Source organism: Phalacrocorax aristotelis, chromosome 1 (assembly GCF_949628215.1).
Source record: "Phalacrocorax aristotelis chromosome 1, bGulAri2.1, whole genome shotgun sequence".
NCBI classification, from domain to species: Eukaryota; Metazoa; Chordata; class Aves; order Suliformes; family Phalacrocoracidae; genus Phalacrocorax; species Phalacrocorax aristotelis.
In genome coordinates, this window is record NC_134276.1 from 16,217,337 (window position 1) to 16,236,796 (window position 19,460).

At 36.3% G+C, this 19,460-nt stretch overlaps 1 protein-coding gene across 5 annotated transcripts in view; it reads left to right on the forward strand.

Annotated features, from left to right (window-relative positions):
• DYNC2H1 (dynein cytoplasmic 2 heavy chain 1) overlaps nt 1-19,460 on the forward strand; it is a 192,062-nt gene that overhangs the window by 81,249 nt on the left and 91,353 nt on the right. For 3 of the 5 annotated variants that reach the window (XR_012658746.1, XM_075081964.1, XM_075081974.1), the window contains 8 exons: nt 3,459-3,578; nt 6,019-6,153; nt 6,919-7,062; nt 8,605-8,694; nt 11,902-11,967; nt 15,393-15,443; nt 17,484-17,561; nt 18,673-18,804. Coding sequence is in view for 4 of the 5 variants with exons in the window: in XM_075081964.1 (XP_074938065.1) it covers nt 3,459-3,578; nt 6,019-6,153; nt 6,919-7,062; nt 8,605-8,694; nt 11,902-11,967; nt 15,393-15,443; nt 17,484-17,561; nt 18,673-18,804 (816 nt within the window). In the remaining variant the exon portion in view is untranslated. Of the gene's footprint in view, nt 1-3,458; nt 3,579-6,018; nt 6,154-6,918; nt 7,063-8,591; nt 8,696-11,901; nt 11,968-15,392; nt 15,444-17,483; nt 17,562-18,224; nt 18,310-18,672; nt 18,805-19,460 lie in introns of those variants that run through there. The other 2 variants (XM_075081980.1, XM_075081981.1) reach the window with 2 other exon arrangements.

Here is a 19,460-nt window from a genome sequence, read left to right on the forward strand (position 1 = left end):
TAGAACAAGAGGAAACAGCTTCAATCTGCATCAGGGGAGGTTTAGGTAGGATATTAGGAAAAATTTCTTTACTGAGAGAGTGGTCAGACATTGAAATAGGCTGCCCAGATAGGTGGTAGAGTCGCCATCCCTGGAGGTATTTAAAAGATGTATAGATGTGGCACTTCAGGACATGGTTTAGGAGACATGGTAGTGTTGGGTTGAGGGTTGGACTTGATGATCCTAGAGGTCTTTTCCACCCTTAATGATTCTATGATTCTATGATTCTATAGCGGACATTCATAGCTACTTCTAGCTTCTGGAAGAAACCCTCTGGTGCAGTTTGCATTAATCATCACAGAGATATTTTCTAGCACAGAAATATAAATGGTAAAATCGATGCTGAAACTGAATTTAAATTTTAAAATCTTGTTTTTATGTGATTTGAAACCAAGTAGTGAGTCCAATAGAGAAAAAGGAAACAGTCTCATTGATTTCAGTTGCAACAGATTAATTGCTAAACTTCTGTTTTCTTTTCAAGATGTATTTATGGTACCTTGGAAACATTTCTGTTATTGCTCTCCAGGGTCCTGGTTAGAGAGTAATTCTATTATCAAGATACTTTGTGTGCAGGAAATATGTAATGAAACTAAAAAGCTGTATATTTTACTTCCTCCAAAATGCTAGTAGCTTTCGAGTTTTTTCTATAGCGATTAGGAAGCAAAATGTAGCATGCAGATGGAAGAGAGAAAAAACAGAGAGAGGTAAATTAAGAGAAGAGAAAACCCTCTTTATTTTGGTATGAAACAAATTTTTCCAAGCTTTTCACAGTTTGGAAAAGATTTGGTATAAAAAATTTTTCCAAATTTTTCACAGTATGTGGAAAACGGGAATGGCCGCTTGGGAGGAATATAGGAATGATGTCAGGGTGTGCAGAGATGCGACGAGGAAGACCAAGGCCCACGTGGAATTAAATCTGGCAAGGCATGTCAAAGATAACAAGAAGGGCTTCTTCAAATACATCAGCAGTAAAAGGAAGACTGGGGATACAGTGGGCCCACTGCTGAACAAGGAAGGGGACCTGGTAACACAGGATGCAGAGAAGGTGGAGTTACTGAATGCCGCCTTTGCTTTGGTCTTTACTGCTAAGGCTGGCCCTCAGGCATCTCAGACCCCAGAGAAGAGAGGACGAATTGGGACAAAGGAAGACTTACCATCAGTTGAGAAAGACTAGGTCAGAGATCACTTCTGCAAACTGGATCCTTGCAAATCCATGGGCCCCGATGGGATGCATCCACAAGTGCTGACAGAGCTGGTGGATATTCTTGCAGAGCCACTCTCCATCATCTTTGAAAGGTCGTGGAGGACAGGAGAGGTGCCTGGGGACTGGAGGACAGCAAATGTCACTCCAATCTTCAAAAAGGGCAAGAAGGAGGACCTGGAGAACTATAGGCCAGTCAGCCTCACCTCCATCCCCAGAAAGGTGATAGAGCAGTTCATCCTGGAGGTCATCTCCAGGCATGTAGAGGACAAGAAGGTTATCAGAAGCAATCAACATGGATTCACCAAGGGGAGATCATGCTTGACCAACCTGATAGCCTACTACGATGGTGTGACTGGTTGGATCGATGAAGGGATAGCAGTGGATGTTGTCTATCTCGAGTTCAGTAAAGCATTCAACACTGTCTCCCATAGCATCCTCACAGGCAAGCTAAGGAAGTGTGGGTTGGATGAATGGAGAGTGAGGTGGATTAATAACTGGCTCAACAACAGAACTCAGAGGGTAGTGATCAACAGGGCAGAGTCTGTGCTGGGTCCAGTCCTGTTCAACATATTCATCAATGACGTGGATGAAGGGATAGAGTGTAACCTCAGCAAGTTTGCTGATGACACCAAGCTGGGAAGAGTGGCTGATACGCCAGAAGGCTGTGCTCCCATCCAGCGAGACCTGGACAGGCTGGAGAGCTGGGCCAAGGGGAACCTGATGAAATTGAACAAGAGCAAGTGTAAGCTCCTGCACCTGGGGAGGAACAACCCCAGGCACCAGTACAGGTTGGGGGCTGACCTGCTGGAAAGTGGCTCTGGGAGTGCTGGTGGACAGCAAGGTGACCCTGAGCCAGCACTGTGCCCTTGTGGCCAAGAAGGCCAACGGTGTCCTGGGGTGCATTAAAAGGAGTGTGGCCATCAGATCAAGTGAGGTTATCCTCCCCCTCTGCTCTGCCCTAGTGAGACCACATCTGGAGTACTGTGTCCAGTTCGGGACCCCCCAGTTCAAGAAAGACAGGGAACTGCTTGAGCAAGTCCAGCGGAGAGATACCAAGATGATCAGGGGACTGGAGCATCTTCCCTTCTGAGGAAAGGCTGAGAGACTTTGATTTAGCCTGGAGAAGAGAAGACTGAGGGGGGATTTCATAAATACCTATAAATATCTAATGGGTTGGTGTCAAGAGGATGGGACTAGGCTTTTTTCATTAGTGCCCAATGACAGGACAAGGGGCAATGGGCATTAACTGGAACACAGGAAGTTCCACCTCAATATGAGAAAAAACTTCTTTCCTGTGAGGGTGCCAGAGCAGTGGAACAGGCTGCCTGGAGAGGTTGTGGAATCTCCTTCCCTTGGAGACTTTCAAAACCCATCTGGACGCATTCCTGTGCCCCCTGCTCTGGGTGTACCTGCTCAAGCAGGGGGGTTGGGCACGATGATCTCCAGAGGTCCCTTCCAACCCCTACCATTCTGTGATTCTGTGAAACTAAGAAGAGTCTTAGAATGGGATATAAACGTGCTGTTGATAAGTAAGATATAATTCAAAATGTGAAGCATGTGTAACTATATGGATTTTCTCGCTCTACTGGAGATAGGGAATTGCCATAATACAATGTAACCAAGTGAATTGACCCCCTCTTTAAGTGGAAATATAGAATAAAGCATTGCTTTTTGTTTTCTCTTTGTTGGCAGGGGAGGCATTTGACTTTTGGTAGGCTTGCTGAAAAGGAATTCGGTGCCATGTTTTCCAATTTGTGCTTTCTATTACTTACTTCTTTTTATATCCGATAACAGTGTATATGCTAATGAAGAGTGCCAATCATTTAAATGCAGCTGTGATTCAGATTGATGTGCAAAGGTTTAAGTCTCAGCATAAAAGGGTGTGAATCAGTGTACTTAATAAAGTGATCCAAGGCCTTTTGAGATGTCCTTGAGTATGTCACCTGGCTTGCATCTGCTGTTATACATAAGGGCATGGTTCACAGTAGATACTGGGTTGTACTTGCCAGTGCAGGATATCCTGGATGTCTACATAGATTTAAAACTGTTGCATGTCTGGTGCAACTGAGTAAGCCCTCAGAAGTCTGCTTTCTATAAAATATAGTCTATATACTTCTATATTTTAATGAGTATATATTATGCTATATAATAAATGAATATATATAGATATATTAGAGTGGTTTGTATCCTGTTGAATAATCTCCTTTCTTTTTAGCTTTTGGCTTTAACAATTCAGCACGAAAAGCCTGATTTGGAAGAGCAGAAGACAAACCTGTTGCAACAAGAAGAAGATAAGAAGATACAGTTAGCTAAGCTTGAGGAATCTCTTTTGGAGGTAAAAGAAAATTACCTCTTTTATATCTGTTGGATCAATAAGTTAGCATTCAAATTGTTACGTGTTTGAATGAAGATGGTGAAAGTATTGGAATAACCAGCCCTCAGGCATTTTGAGTTAAGAAAATAAACGTATTATTTCCCTGGGGTTGTTGGGAGAGTAAATAGATAAAATATGTACATCTGTCCCAAAACTGTAGCATTTCAATACATTAAGTATTGTCAAAGTTAAATGTATGAATTGTTGGGCTAGATATAGGCTGGTTTAGCTTGATTAGAAATTTTATTAATTTTAAACATTAAAAAAGAGAACATGTTGTTAAAAATGATACTATTTCTTCTTTAATTATGAGTTTTTAAAAAAGCCACATTTTTAACCTTGTGAATCATGTCAAATGATCCTTTCTCAAGTTGATAAATTATTCTGTCTTATGAAAGGAAAAAAACCTGAAACAAAAATTCCCAGTAGAAAATTGAAAGATTTGTTGAGAGTCATTTAAAAGTTTCAACCTCCACAATTGTTTATTAGCAATATTCTTTCTAGTTATCATTTTCCTTTCTCTTATTAAAAATTAATAGTATAAATTTTCAGTTTATCTTTTTATTTTAATAAAAGTAATTATGACCAGAAACAGTTGCATACCTCTATGACAAAAGGTAGTTTCCAAGGAAGAGGACTGTTTTCTTTTTCATTTGCATCTTGTCATGGGTTTCACAGAAACTGTGCTTCACACCCATAGGAGTAGATCCTCAAAATCTCCTTCCTTCTAAAATGTCATAGGTGCAGGGAAATTGACCTGCTGCCTCAAAATCCTCAGTCTGTAGCTGAGTCATAGAACTCTGCAGTATCCAACACAATGAACTTGCGCATAAGCTAATCGCTTTTACAGATTCCTCAAAAAGTAATAAACTGAACTTTATTAGACTGGCCATTAATAGCTCGATTTTAGAATTTTGCACATAATTACCTAATGTGATTTGGATTTCCGCATATGCTGCCCCTATTAAAGTCCCTAGTAAGTCTCAAATACTAAGCTCAAACCTTTTTTTAAAACGGTGATGGAACAGATTTCTCTTATAGGCAGAGGCAAACTTGTTCTCTGGAAAAATTCCAATTCAAGGTTGATCATTGTTTAGCATCTTAATGCCTACCAGAAGCTGAGAATTCAGAGGTGCAACAAAAAGTGTCCACTTTTTGGAACAGACTTTTTGTGTGACCTTGGAACTCCAAAATCTTTCACATTTGTCCAATCTGAATTGTCAAGTGCAAAGTTTCAAGTAATTGATGCCTAAGGTGTCTGCAACAAAAAGGAGCCAAATATTAACGCTAAGGTTGGTTTCAACTTTGGCATTCTTGTTAGCACTGAAATCAGAATACACTTTGACCCTGAAGAAAGAAACCTAAAGCTGAGTGGAAACTGATAGGTGCTATATGAACTTTGACAGCAAAGAAGTCAGTGCTGGACGTGATCTGGCTAAATTCAGTTTAATCCTAAAGCAACATTAGCATTCCATCTGAAGTACTGTACTGATTTTCTTCCAAAAGCCTTGGAGTAAAGACATACATGCTGTCGCTATCTCATAGCTCACATTATGATTCCTCATAGCAAATTGGACTCCTTGAAAAAACTGATTATCTTGTCCTAAACTCTTTTCAGCTAGAGAACTAAATGCATTCTACTATTCTAACTGGTGAATCTCTGCCTCCAAATATCCTGAAATGCTGTCCTACAGGTAGTTGTTCAGAACTGGCTTAACTGACAAGAGGCCAGTTTTCCTTTGTTGTCTGACTAAAGAATTGTATTGAAGTGTATTTACTGAAGGTTAGTAAAAAACCTTAAATAACAGTGAATCATTCAAGCTTTTCCCACTTTTTATTAGAAGTGAAATCATTTGCACAGAAGAACTCATGGAAAACATGGGGAATCTCAAGGATTTTGAAGGGATCTGTGATTACAAAACTGAAATTGTAGTTGTGAATATTCATCTCAGTTGAAAATGAGAACTAAATTGTATAGGGGGTATTGGAATATTTTTGAAAATGAATTTATGAATGTCTGGGTACAGGAATTAGTTCCAAGTAGCCAATTTCAGGTTAAACTGGTAGTTAAATAGAAGAAAAAATACCCTAATTTGTATTTACCATGGGGTTATTGGGATGTAGGACTCTGATCATAGAAATAATTTTCAAAAGCTTACTGACTACTTAAATTTCAGAACCTGGTAATCCAAATCTTTGGACTTTGTTCTTGGGTTTTATTTTCCATGCTTTTTTAAAACATCATCTCAGTATTTGGAGTAACCACCTGCTTTTTAGTACTCTTGATGCATTCAATGATTCAGAAATATGTACAGGTCAGAAAGAAGGACAGCTTCCAAAATGGTTACTTTACAGGGTTTTTCTTTAATGTATCATAGAGTACCTTTATTTTTTTTAACAGACACTTGCAACATCACAAGGCAATATCCTAGAAAATAAGGATTTGATTGAATCTTTGAATCAGACTAAAGCAAGTAGTGCACTCATCCAAGAATCACTTGCTGAATCTCACAGACTTCAGAGTTTCCTTGATAAGGTAGAATATTCTAATCTTTTATTGCTTTATTTTTCTGCTAAAAATAGTCATCTTCTATACAGAGAGGATATATCCATCCACAGGGGTATAAGATCAGTAGCATACTAAAGTGATTTTTGGAGTAAAAGATATTTGGGATATGCAAGTACAGAAAGCTTTTTTGGTAATTAAATTCCTTTGTTTTACACATGGTGAAGAGCTACACAATTTAAAGTCTGCGAGTTTAAATTAAAGGAATTTTCACCAAGAACTTATTGGCAATTAATGGGTTTTGACTTTATTTTGGCAATCTGCTATTGCAAACAGTATGGCTCACATGGATGTTCTTAATACCTCCCTTGATATTGCAAAAATTTAGATCATTGGTGATGCTATTCATCTGGCATGCTATTTTTGTAACACAATGCAGAGTTTTCCCCTGTGTTCTTATTTGTTTAGTTTAAATTTTTCTATTGAATTTTGGGATATGTTCTCTGGTGGGAGGAGGCTTCAGTGACCTAGGGATTAATTTCCAAAATATTCTTCATAATTTAAAGAATTTAAAGAATTTTTTGCAAAAAATGTGTTCTACCAGTTTTGAAATCTGAAATCTTTAGTGCATGTCTTTCAATGTGAGGAATCGGGAAGGATTCGGTTTTCTGAATCCCAAAGCAGTGGGAGTCACCCGAATGCTTTTTTGGTGAGATGAATAAATGTTTATGCAATAACCAGTAGATGGCAGTAATGTACTGATTTTTTATATAAGTATGTTTTTTTTATCCACAGGAGAGGGACACCTATCTCCCTTTAGCTGAGAGTGCTAGCAAGATGTACTTTATTATCTCTGACTTGTCCAAAATTAATAATATGTACCGTTTTAGTTTGGCGTCTTTCCTGAGGCTTTTCCAAAGGGCACTGCAGAGCGAGCAGGTATTTTCTGTTTTCCTGAAGCTGCGAATGCTGCGGAATAATCAATCTGCTTTGATCCTTAGAATTTGTTAGTTGCTCTGGACATTTTTAGAAAATCATGTATATTTGATGATGCAGTGTAACTCAAAGTAACTCTTATTTGTAATTTCAGGCTTGCTCTTTGTCTAAGGTGAATTAGGAAAACCAAGGTTGATTATAACTTTCCTGAAGGCTTTATTTAAATTATTTAATGATCTAATCTGGAAATAAGACTAATTCTATCAACAAGGAGTAGAATAAGAAAAGGCCTGTGTTTCTACATGGTTCAGTTGCCAGAAGGAAGATCAAAACTCTATATACTTTTATACAGTTTGTAAACGTGCAAGCAGCCTGTCTTGTTGCAAATGTAATTTTGAATTTTCTGATGGCCAATATATTCTTCTTACTGCAGCAGCGAATTATGGATTTATCCCTTGTCACCTCACTCTTTAGATCTAAAATCCCACACTGAGTAGCAATGCATTTTCTTTTTATTCAGCATCTCCAAAATTCATATTTTCTCTCTTTATTTCCACTTTAAAAAGGTGTTCACCAGCCTTTCATCATGTCACTTTTGGATTCCCCTTTATTGTGTCATCCATGCTTACAATTTTCCTTCAGCTCCAATCATTACCAGGAACATGGTTCTGACTATATGAACTTAACCTCTTTAAAGTTCTTTACCTGTTCCTTTTTTTTCCACAACATGAGTTTTTAACTTCTTTTTCTTATTTTCACAGCCTCTCATAATTTCTTTTCTTTATGCTAACCTACTTAAATCTCAACATCTAGGTTTCCCTTCTTTGCTTTCTTCCTTTTCTTCTTCTCTGTCCAAATCTTCATGTTTCCCAACCTATTAGTCAAATCAGCTTGTGAATCCAAATTGCGCTCCTTTATAAATTCATCTCTTATGGTAGAAAGGAAATTGTTTCAGATAAATGTCATACTACCAGTTACCTCCCCCACCTTTTTTTTTCCCCTCTTCTTTCTTCTTTTATCCTACCTTTCTTTGAGTTTTCTCCTCCTGTTATAGTTAGCCTCTCAATCTGTAAGCTTTGAAGGACAAGGTTTATTTACTATTTTCTACAATGTTTACTTCAGTTGGGCCAAATTTGGCTGAAAGTTTAGTAACTACACTTAATGTCAACATGCCTGTTTAAGAACATTAAATATAGTAATTCAACACGGAAGCAATTTTTTACCAAGTGAAAACTCTGAGATGTCAAGGATATTAATGTTAGAAGAAACTGTTATCTCCTCCTCTATGTATTTACCTTATATATAATATCGTATAATATTCACAGTCAAAATATTCAAGACCAATGTATTAATTTCTTAATGCTTTAGCATGAACTTCCCATTTTATCATTTACTCATTGATAGCCGCAGCTGAGTTCAATAATATGTTTTTAGAAATAGTGTCACATAGAGTCCAGATTATTTGTGTCATTCTGGTAAAATTTACAGCAAACAAAAAGATTTTTGCTTCTACATGAATTTTTGAAATCCAGACTTTCTTTTTAGGATTCAAGTAATACTGAGGAAAGAATCGAGTCACTTATTGGCTCATTGAAACATACAGTATACGAATATGTTTGTCGTTGTTTGTTTAAGGTAAGATTGTTTAAGGTAAGATGTAAGGTAAGGTAAGATTTTATACAGTGCACTGGGTTTGAAAGTACTCTTTCAGCAACACTTGATGTTATTCAAGTAAGCAGTATTGTGTCAGTACATATGTAATATAGGCAAAAAATAACAGTAGTAGGTCTGCATAGATGATTTGAGCAGTAGTAGAAATCACGCAAGTCTGGAATTTGATTACTGAGAATGGAGAGATCTTGGACAAGTTTACAACACCTCCCCACCACCACCTCCCCCCAGTCTAGCAACATTGTATTGAGGATGCAGAGGTAGCAGTTATTTCTAAGGATTTTGGATTATCAAAGTCCAGGTGGATTCTTATGAAATACTCTCATAATAATTTAATGTATCTGTTTGAAGTAATGAGTCTGAAGCCTTCCAGTAAGTCATCACGTCTTTTGAATATTGGAAAGCAGCTATTTTTATATATCAGGAAAGATGAAAGATTTCAAAAGCAAGGCACAGGTAGGAGATTTCTAGTAGGAAAGATTTTCACTGTGAGTGATCAGACTGCAGTTTAGAAAATACTGAAAGTGTATGTATTACCGTGCAGCTTCAAACTAATGGTCCATCCAGCTTATATTATCGTGTCCTACTAGTGGAGAGATCAAATAAGCTCCTCACACCATTAGCAATCCACTGCTAATTCTGCCTTTTATCCATGCAAATTTTTCAGGACTACGGTGGCACTGAGGCTTTTTTAGTGTCTTCATAAATGGTAAAGCTGATACAAGTTTAAAAGTTTAAAAGATGTGTGAATATGGCATTTAGGGGCATGGTTGAGCAGGACTTGGCAGTGTTAGGTTTACAGTTGGACTCAATGACCTCAAAGGTCTTTTCCAACCTAAATGATTCTATGATAAGTTTATACCTTTTTAAACATGTTATAATTGGGAAGGACAGTTTTATTTGTCTGTCTGTAGTTAATACTTATGTTTGTGTGTACATAGACTTCATTGATGCCAGTAAGTGAAGTGGTGCCAATTTTCCTGAGCACTGAAACTACCCAAATGTACTGTTAATCTGTCAAAATAGTTGCTGTCATAGGCTTGGCTTGGGCCAGTTAGCATTCTTCCAAACAATTCCCATTCAAGTTTTGGATACTGAATCATCCAGGGGCCATTCTAATAGGCAGTTTGGATTTGGATTTACTTGCAGACCTCGTCTGAATGATGTGGATTTCAGCCATTCCATGGCCATAGTTCTCAGTGCCATATGATGGACGTATTTTATTTCTCAATATAGACGGAACTTTAGTGTTTTGCACAGTTTGACCCTGATTCCTAGTTGGGGCCTGTTTGCCCTCCAGTACTACGCCTGTAACAAAATCAGTCATAAATACATGCACATATAAAATATAATGTCCTCTATTTGCTTTAATTTTATCCTTGGGGATACTTTGTACTATATGGTTTTGTAACTCAAAGAATTAAAAAAACAGAACTATTTAAAACACCGAACAACTTTATGTATCAGTATCCATAGAGATACAGATTATGCCAAAAGTTTGTTGTGGCTGCCATCATGCATTTCTGCAGTTCAAAGCAGCTGTGGTTCATATGAATCCAGTTATATATAGCCTCTTAGTTGTTTCTAAGGTCAGTCATTCCAAGGGCAATTAAAACCAGTAAGGATATGGTCTCTAAGCCACATATGTCCCTTTAGTCAGTCAACCATAATTCAGGAACCTAATCGCCAAGTAAATTATTACATAATAATCTCTGTTTGAAATGCAGATGCAGTTGAAGTTACTTCTACTGCACATGAGTAAACTTCCTAAAGATGATGAACATCTTGAACATCCTTACTCCACGTTTTTGTTCTGTGTTGTTCTTATATCTGTCTGCTTCTGAGCTGATGCATCAGGCTTGTAAAAAGGCATCACAGAATCACAGGTTGGAAGGGACCTCAGGGATCATCTAGTCCAACCTTTCTAGGAAGAGCAGTAATAGCCATTGAGATGAGAAAGCCAATATTAGACAAACAGTTCATCTTATACCTTATACCATGTACATAATATTTTCTAGAGTATGCTTCCTCATATTTGGTCCTGTCTCTTCTGAAAAGTGCCATACAATTTATTTTTCAGTAGCATTCTTGGTAATTTAATATTCTTGAGAGCAGTAATTCTCTGAAGCTAAGGACAATCAGGCTGTCATTTTGAGGTACCCTTAAGTCATGTGCATGTGAAGCCACACCATGGAAAATTCAAACATTATTTAGACATCAAGAATAGAATTGATTTCTACAGGAGTTCAGATGTGTTGTGTTTATCACCTGGTTGAGGTGCCTATGCTTTGCAGGCTGAACTCAGTCCCGTGCATCATTATTTTTTCTTCTGTTCTTCCCTTTCACCTGTACTTTATGCTTTTTAGTGATGTTTCACCTTCTTGAAAGGTACCAGCTTCCTTATGCTTTACGTAAAATTCTAATGAAAGGAAATATGTGTATATCTTCTATTGTCTGGTAAAATACGTCTTCCATATTACAGCCAGACTTTGAAAATTGGAGGCCTCAATAGAGGTTTCTGAGTGCTCCTGATTTTTCAGTGTACCAACTTCCAGTTTTTCACATTGACTTCATTGCATAGTAATCTGTCCTTTCCAGCACAACTTTGGTAAAACGCATCTATGAATGTTTCTGTGTATTAACATAGGAATCCCAGTTTTAACAAGCTGATATTCTTTTCAAAAATGTTGTCTTGAATGTTTGCTTTGTTTATTCTATGGCTCTAGTGAATCCTTATTCACAGTTTATTGCTTCAGTGCTCAGAGACTGGTTGAAATTCAAGTGATGCAACAGACCTAGTTAAAAAATCAGAACGTTACAGTTGTTTGGGTTTTTTAAAATCAAAATTCTGTTTCAAAAAATTTGCTATAAGAAGATTTCAAGCATTTCCTATGCACAGTTCAAAAAATAATGTATTCTGTTTAGTACTTTTTGCTTTAAGTATCTGTTTCTTCCTCTTCCCTTGAATTTAGATGTACTTAGATACGGTGTTTGGGTTAGTGTTTATCTCTAAGTTCTAGAGGTATGTAGTAATTTTGAAATAAGATGTGTCATTAAGTCACTGCTATGGAATTAAAGGTGTTTTATTAATGAAATTTTATTATTTATAAAAGAAGTGGGAAGGTGACTTTTGATGAACGTATAAATACATTTTTACTGCTTTTATTTCAGGCTGATCAGCTAATGTTTGCTCTACATTTTGTAAGAGGAATGCACCCTGAACTTTTTCAAGAGAATGTAAGTGCTAGAGGAGAAAAATCCCTGTGATTTACTTAAAAATAATAAGACTAAATGAGTAGATAAAAAGTTTTTGTCAGTAAGTGCAGGACTCAGGATTTTAGTTTTACATGCTACTATTTTTTTATAGTTACTTTTGGATGTCGGCATTGTATTTATTAGGTTCGAAGTAAAGATTACCATAAGAAAGGTAGGTAAATGGTTGCCTTTTAATAGGGGTATGAAAAAGGTGTTTATGGAGGGTTCTTGCAGTTTATCCTGGCACTGTATCAGTGTTCCCCGCCACCGTGTGGCTAGATGTTTATCCATCCTTCCAGTTAAATACAGACATTCCTTAGTAAGTAAAGAGATGGATACACATCTGTTTCACTGTGACCAAGGGTTGCTTGTGCATCAGGCCTTGGTATTGAAATACATAAAAAGAGTGCAAGACCTAGGGAGAAATTAAGTAAAAGTCTGATTCTGCAGCCTGCAGTTGAAGACACTTAAAGCAAAGAGTCTTCTTGGAAGGTGAAGTAATGAAGTACTTTCTGTGCCTTTCAGCCATTGATTCTTCAGTGTCTAAGAAACCCCTGGAGCAGTGATCATTAATGTCCTCACTTGTCACGGTGTCTTCAAGAGTCCACTGTACAGAGAGTGTCCTTCTTATATGTTGTTCTCTGGCCACATAAGTATTGGATTCTTTGCACCATAGTGATCTATCTTTGAGAATAATGATGGACTCATCCTGGAATGGTTATATTTTTGATAGCATAGTGGGATGCAGTTGATATAGATTCAAATCACATTGACTAAAAATGGCTGTCCATTCAGGCAAGTGTTGCATTATTAGCATATCCACAAAAACTTAAGAGATGTCACATGACATTTTTGACAGTGGTCTGAATGAGGCCTAACCTGAAAATATCTAATTTCTGATGAATTTACCTGTTGTTTAGAGGCTACCCTATTCACAACAAAATTGCAGCAGAGGTTACATACTGCTAACCCTTATTTCCGTAGGGCAGCACACACCTCAGTAATAGCGTGTTTTTCTCTTTGGGTGTTAGATAACGTTTTTGCCCAATGTGGAGGTTCATGTTTCTGGTAAAATGGTACTTTTAGTGGTGACTGAATTGGTAATTAAAATTTAAACAGCTGTTAAAATTCCTCTGAGCAGGTTATTCTAGACTGTCTTTGTAGGAAATGGGAAAAAACCAGACCTGTCAAAGAAGCAATTAGTTTCATTATAAATTAATTTTGTAAAATAGGATTACCACTAAAATTGTTTCATTCTCTCCATTGCCCTTACAGGCAGACTAGACTAGCTGGCTGAGATGTAGATGCCAAAGTTATAGCTGTCTATAGTGTAGTGAAATTAATCCTATGAAGTCTGCCTGCAGTAGAACAATATGCACAGTCAACTCAATATAATTGCTTAAATATGGCTGATTAGCATGAGTCAAGACACATGTAATTATCTAAAATACCTACACGGAATGGATAGGCTATGCTATGGCTTTCTGTACTCAAAGCTGGAGACCAGGAGTATGAAATGGTAGTAGATGTCAAGTCATTAGAGAAGAGTCCATTATAGGGTAAAAGGTAAAAATCAGATAATACACTTGAAGGAAGCACGGAATTTGATTATATGAAGGTTAAGACAGGTCAGTTGAAACTTTATGATGTTATGAATGCAGTGTAGTTTTATTGCAGACATTTGAATTGACCAAGTGAAATCCCACAGCCTTTCAGCAGTGAAGCTGTCTGATAAAAATAACTCAAATTAATCTTGTTGGTAGAGGCATACCCTGGCTACTCTTCATTAGCAGAACTTCCCTAATACATCTTTATTATCTCTTCTCAACATCTGAAGATATCTTGCTGTATCTTTCTAGTCCTTGAGTTTATAAAGTCATGAAGGCAGCAACTTGCTAATAGTTCCCTGACTAAATTAAAGCCTGGCCGCCTAGGCTTCTTAAGTATTTGTAAGTACTGCTTTATGTGTTGGTTGCTGTTGTTTAGCGTGCATTTCCATTAGTTATTAGAGCTCTTAACCAGCTTAACCTAGGTTACATATAACACACGCTTCTGCAGTATCTGAATACTCAAGTATTAAAACAGGCAAATAATATCAATAATTCTCTTTTCTGAAAGGTAGAAGTTATTTTAATTACATTGTTAAGAAAAGAGTGCTTGTGCAAAATATTTACTGAGGAAAGTGAAGCTGAAGTGGTTATTCTTTTAAAGTTATTTCTTTTAAAGCTTTTAATGTGATGAGGCTAAAAGTCACTTATTATGCTGCTAGAGAATTTAGTATTCTAAATTCCTATCCCAAAAGAGTTCAACCTTCTACTCTTATGAATTTTTTGCATAGTGATGAGAAATTTTATAGTACAACTTCAACATTATATTATATAATGCCTTAGCTCTTGGTAGAGATATTCTCTTTCTGAATCAATATTTATAGATTTTTCAGAGGTAGTTTTACAAGTGTCTACATATTATACTTCTGCTTTTCTTCATTAAAAAAATACATGATTTCTGGTTCTAAAACTAGGGACCCTTCGTGTATTTTTTTTGTGCACGAGCATTTTATTTGTAATTGGGAGAGGATCATCAGTTTGTAATTGAAAGAGTTTCAATTGTTTCAAGACTCAACTAGATTGATGGATGCAAAAAGCTATGCTGTGGTCTGTATCAGTAGTACTAGTTGACTGACTTTTTCATTTGGAATGCTACTATTGTCTTTAACAATTAAAAAAAATTAAATTTTTCCTTGTCAGAATTATCAATACTGATTATGTAAAATTTCAATACTCTGAAGGTTTTTTAATATATTTCTTACCTCCTCCAAATATAGGATTATGTCATTTCTAGTATGTTTTTAAATACCTAATCTGTCTTAAAATTGTTAAAAGCTGTCTTCCTGGATACAAATACCAAGCCTAAAAGATTTACTAATACATAAATTCAACTTACATTTCCTCTTTCTTAATGCAACCAAAGTATTCATAATACCAATCTAATATACTAAGTATTCCTCCTGTCCTAAAAGCTGCATCTTTTGGATACTATAACACGAAACAGTATTGAAACATGGATTCTGCAGTTATCTGCTCTATGTGGGCTGCTGATAACCTATCAGGCAGTATATGTGTCTTTGCCAGACAAGTATGTTACTTGCCGTTCTATAGTTAAGTGATCTGGGTGGGAGCTGTAGGTGCTGAGAAAGGATAGGGCCTGTAAAGCACTGCAATCACTTAGCTTGGATTCTGCAAAAGGAATTACATACTGGTAGGATTACCTGGAGTTTTAAAAAGGTCTTATAATTCTTTCAGAATCTAGGCTTTGTTTATCTTCCTGTTTTGCTTACATGCTACTACACATTAATCTTTATTCTTAAAGATGTCCTGTGACTTATCTGAGTTATTTATTCCCCCTAGGAATGGGAGACTTTTACAGGTGTGATCATCGGAGATACTATAAGAAAATCAGTAAGCTACATTTATCTGTGTATTTTGAAATAAGGAATATTGACTTAACTCCTGAAAAGTTAAGGTTGTATTTTGACTATATTGTTTGATTAGTTGTATTAATGCATGAAAGGAACAGATAACTTCTCACATAGAAATATAAATATTATAAAACTTTTTGAACATGGCAGCTCATTTTCTAAGTTGCATAACTCTTTGCCTTTGTTCCCTTTTTTTTTCTCTTACCAGGATTGCAATTTTTTTTTCAGTGATATATTTCAGAAGGTTTTAAGCCCACTTGTGTATCTAAAACCAGTGTTTCTGAATCCCTCTTTCTCCCAGTTTATCATATATGAGTGGTACTTTTTGTATGGATTGATGGGGTTGTCTATACACTCTGTTAATTTGACATGATTTTTTCCTTAGCCTCAGAGTTCTGCATCTGGAGATGTATTTATATATTTTCCTGGGTGACAGAGCTAGCTTAAGAAACTTCTGTCCTGTGTCTGACCAATCATGCCATAGTTTACTATGTGTCCCTTAATTCTATTGAATCTGTATATTTTCAAAATACCTTCCAGTAGAAAAGGGTAGAGAAAAAAGTTAAACTTTCCATAGTCTTATCTATTATAGCCCTTCTTTGAACCATTTTGACAAAAGTTTTGAAAGGTGTTTTTTAGGAAACATGAGCCCAATCAGGAATCATGAACTCAGTCTGCCTCTTCAGTTGCTAATCTCCTCTTTCATTCAGGGTCAGGCTATCAGTCTATCAGGCTAGCTCATTTCCATCAGGCTTATCTGCAGTTATCATTCCCAATTACTTTTACCCTTTAACCTTGTTTAGATACTTACCAGGGTATCTCATACATCCAGTGGTAGAAGACAATAGCCAGTGTGAGTACCTCATTTTCAGAATGTCCATGATACCAACTATGTTCACCTGCATGCTGGCAGAAGTGGCAAGTCACTTAAAACACAATGTATTACTCAGATTTTCTTACTTAGGCAGCTGGTTGCTAAAAAGATCCTTAAATTCTCAGTTTCTCTAGCTATTAGATGACTCTACAGGTTTTCCATTTCAGTGAACATAGAAGTCCCTCTTCATCTCTATGGAGCTTTTATAATTCAATTAGATGTCACTGAACTTGGTGAATGTCAAGTATTTTCTTGCAGTAGGTCATTTTCAAGCTATGTGAGATCTGATTGCATAATGGAGTTTAACACTAGTCCTATCTCTACCCCACCTAACACACAACCCATAGATTTTGGAGAGATTGTGGATATACATGATTCAATCCGAATTCTAACTGCAATATATATTGCAGAGTCACCTCAAGTTTATTCCTAGAATTGCTTCCAAGTTTCCTACTTTTGTTCTTTCCCAGACTTCATAACTCATGGCTGAGCTGTCCTTTCGCAAGAGAGCTTTCCTTTTTTCTGCTGAACATTTAAGATGACTCTTAAAGTTGCTCAGTGCTTGAGAGGTACTTTCCCATACAGAGACTGACAGACTGATTAATGAGTACTGTAAGATTATTTATAAAAACATGATATGGTGAATACAGAGATTCCACTGGAGCTTAAGCTATGTTGTTCATCCTTAGAATATCCTTCATCCCCAACATCTAAGGAACAAAAACATAGAGCACCAGAATTACCCTTTGTGTGAAGAACCATTGTCTTAATGACTGTGAATATGTGCAATGGAGTTCTATTTTGAAGTCATTTGCTCAGGGTGCATATTCAGATAGCCAATCATTTGGGTCACTTGTTTTTAATGGAAAAGAAATTACTTAGAGTTGAGTGTGTCATACAGATACTCTAAATGATAAAATATTTTCAGGCTCAAGTAGTTAAGCAAACGTTAATGTGAACAGTATACCTCAAATTGCTGGTAGATTTGTTATGCCATTTATGTACTTAGCAAAAAACCACAGAAAGATTCCTGTTATGAATGCTATTTTTGTTATAAACATGGGTTTCACAACCTTATTACTGAATATAGTAGTTCACAAGAATTTGTGTAACTTATGTATGTAACATGTAACTTGCTTCAATAAGGATTCACAAAGAAGTGTTCGTGATCAGATTCCCTCTTGGATAGAACAGGACCGAGCCTGGGCAGTAGCATCTTTGAAGGTATACATCATGTGGTGGGTTGAATTTAGCTTAAAAAGCCTTTGGTTTTAGCAAATAGTGATTTGGATTTGAATACTCAAATATGTATTTGTCAGGTGGAAATATTTTGTTATTTTAAACTGTTTATTTTATCTTCTGGAAATCATGATTTAATATATACCCATTTGAAAAAAAAACCCTGTGTTTTTTAAATATCATCTCATTTTTCTGAACCTTTTATTGTACAACTCTACCCCATTTAACAATGAATTTCAATGCATGTGAATGAGCCTATCGTCTTAGATTAGAATTTAAGATTTGGGTTTCTGTTATGACTTTCACAAACAATTTTATATTGTGTTAAAACCTATAAACAGTTAACTTGGAAACTAGTTTTCTACTTATCAGCTGGCATGCACACCTTTAAAGGTATTTCAGAGTTTGGTATTACTCAGATCAAGTAATTTCAAACTAAAACAAAAAACACTGCTTTGCTTTGATTCATCCCACAACAAACAATGTTGAAGTCCTCTGATCCTGAAGGGAACTAAATGAAAATACTAGTCTTAGGCTCTTCTCCTCCTGCATGTACCTCAGCAGCAAGTAGAAAAACCTTGACTGGTCTTTGGCAAGGACTTCTGCTGCTAAATCTGGAGTTCATTATTTTTCATTTCTCTTCACCAGGGATCAGGAACAATTGCAATAATGGTGTGGCAAGCATGATTGTTAGGGGATTGAACAAACAAACAAATGAACAAACAAACAGAAAGTGAGTAACTGGGTGAATCAGTAGCATGTACTGATAGAAGAAGAACCTGGTTATGATTAAAGCAAAGGACTACAACTGGGTAGAACCCGAAGTTTAAAAACAAAGAACCTAGAAGTTTAAAAGCAAAAATACCGAGCAAATACAGACTTAGCATTTCCAGGGAATAGGTAAACAAATGGTTGATTTAAAAATCTACCCTTTTGTCCTTTAACTCTGAGCATAAAATTGGATTATGTGATATGCACAAGTATTTACGGGTTTAGGGTCATAGTGGTATTTGTAAATTAAATTTTTAAATTAAAATACACAATGTCCAAATGGCTGTTATTCTTTATTGTTAAATATGCATGATTTGCTTTGCAGATTTCTCTCCCAGGTCTCTATCAGACACTTTGCTTTGAAGATGAAGGTCTGTGGCACACTTTTTCTCAGAGTTCTATGTGTGAACAAGACTTCCCATCTACTATTGTAAAAAGAATTTCCTTATTTCAGCAGGTAATCTTTCCATATTAAATTATTAAAAAATAATCATGAGTTCAGCATTGAAAGTAAGTTTTGCACCTTGGAAATTTCAGTTTCAGGCCTGGTTTAATTATAAGCAGTGACAATATCTACATTGTGTTACAGTTTAACTAGTTTGTTTTGTCTAAGGATTTATTTTTTTTTCTATAATACATATTTAGTTCTCTGTTATCTGAGTCTTTTTTATGTTGGTGTATTGGCTGCCACTGAGTATACCCTGTAAGGTAGCAAGCTCTTTATTAATATTCACATAATTAATTTTATGAATAGGTATTAAAATTCTTTCACAGTTGCTTTGTTACTGCAGAATTTGTCAGCTTGTTGAGCGTAATTAATTTAGTTCATCATTAAATGTGCATACTCACCCATCTAACTGAAAACCACAAAAAGCAGCAGCAGACAGTGCTTTTTAGAATAGTGGTCATTAAATACTACTCTTCCTGAAATCTTGGTCATTAAAGAACTCACCAAGAATGTGGGAGAGGCAGGTGCCTTCCTCCTCTCAGGGATTCTTCTGTGGAAGAGAAAAATGCCATCCCTCTTGTGTTTATGGAAGAAACAGTGCCTTGTTACTTACTTTCAAATGATGCTGTGATTTTTCATTTGAAGTCACTTCATGTAAAATGAAG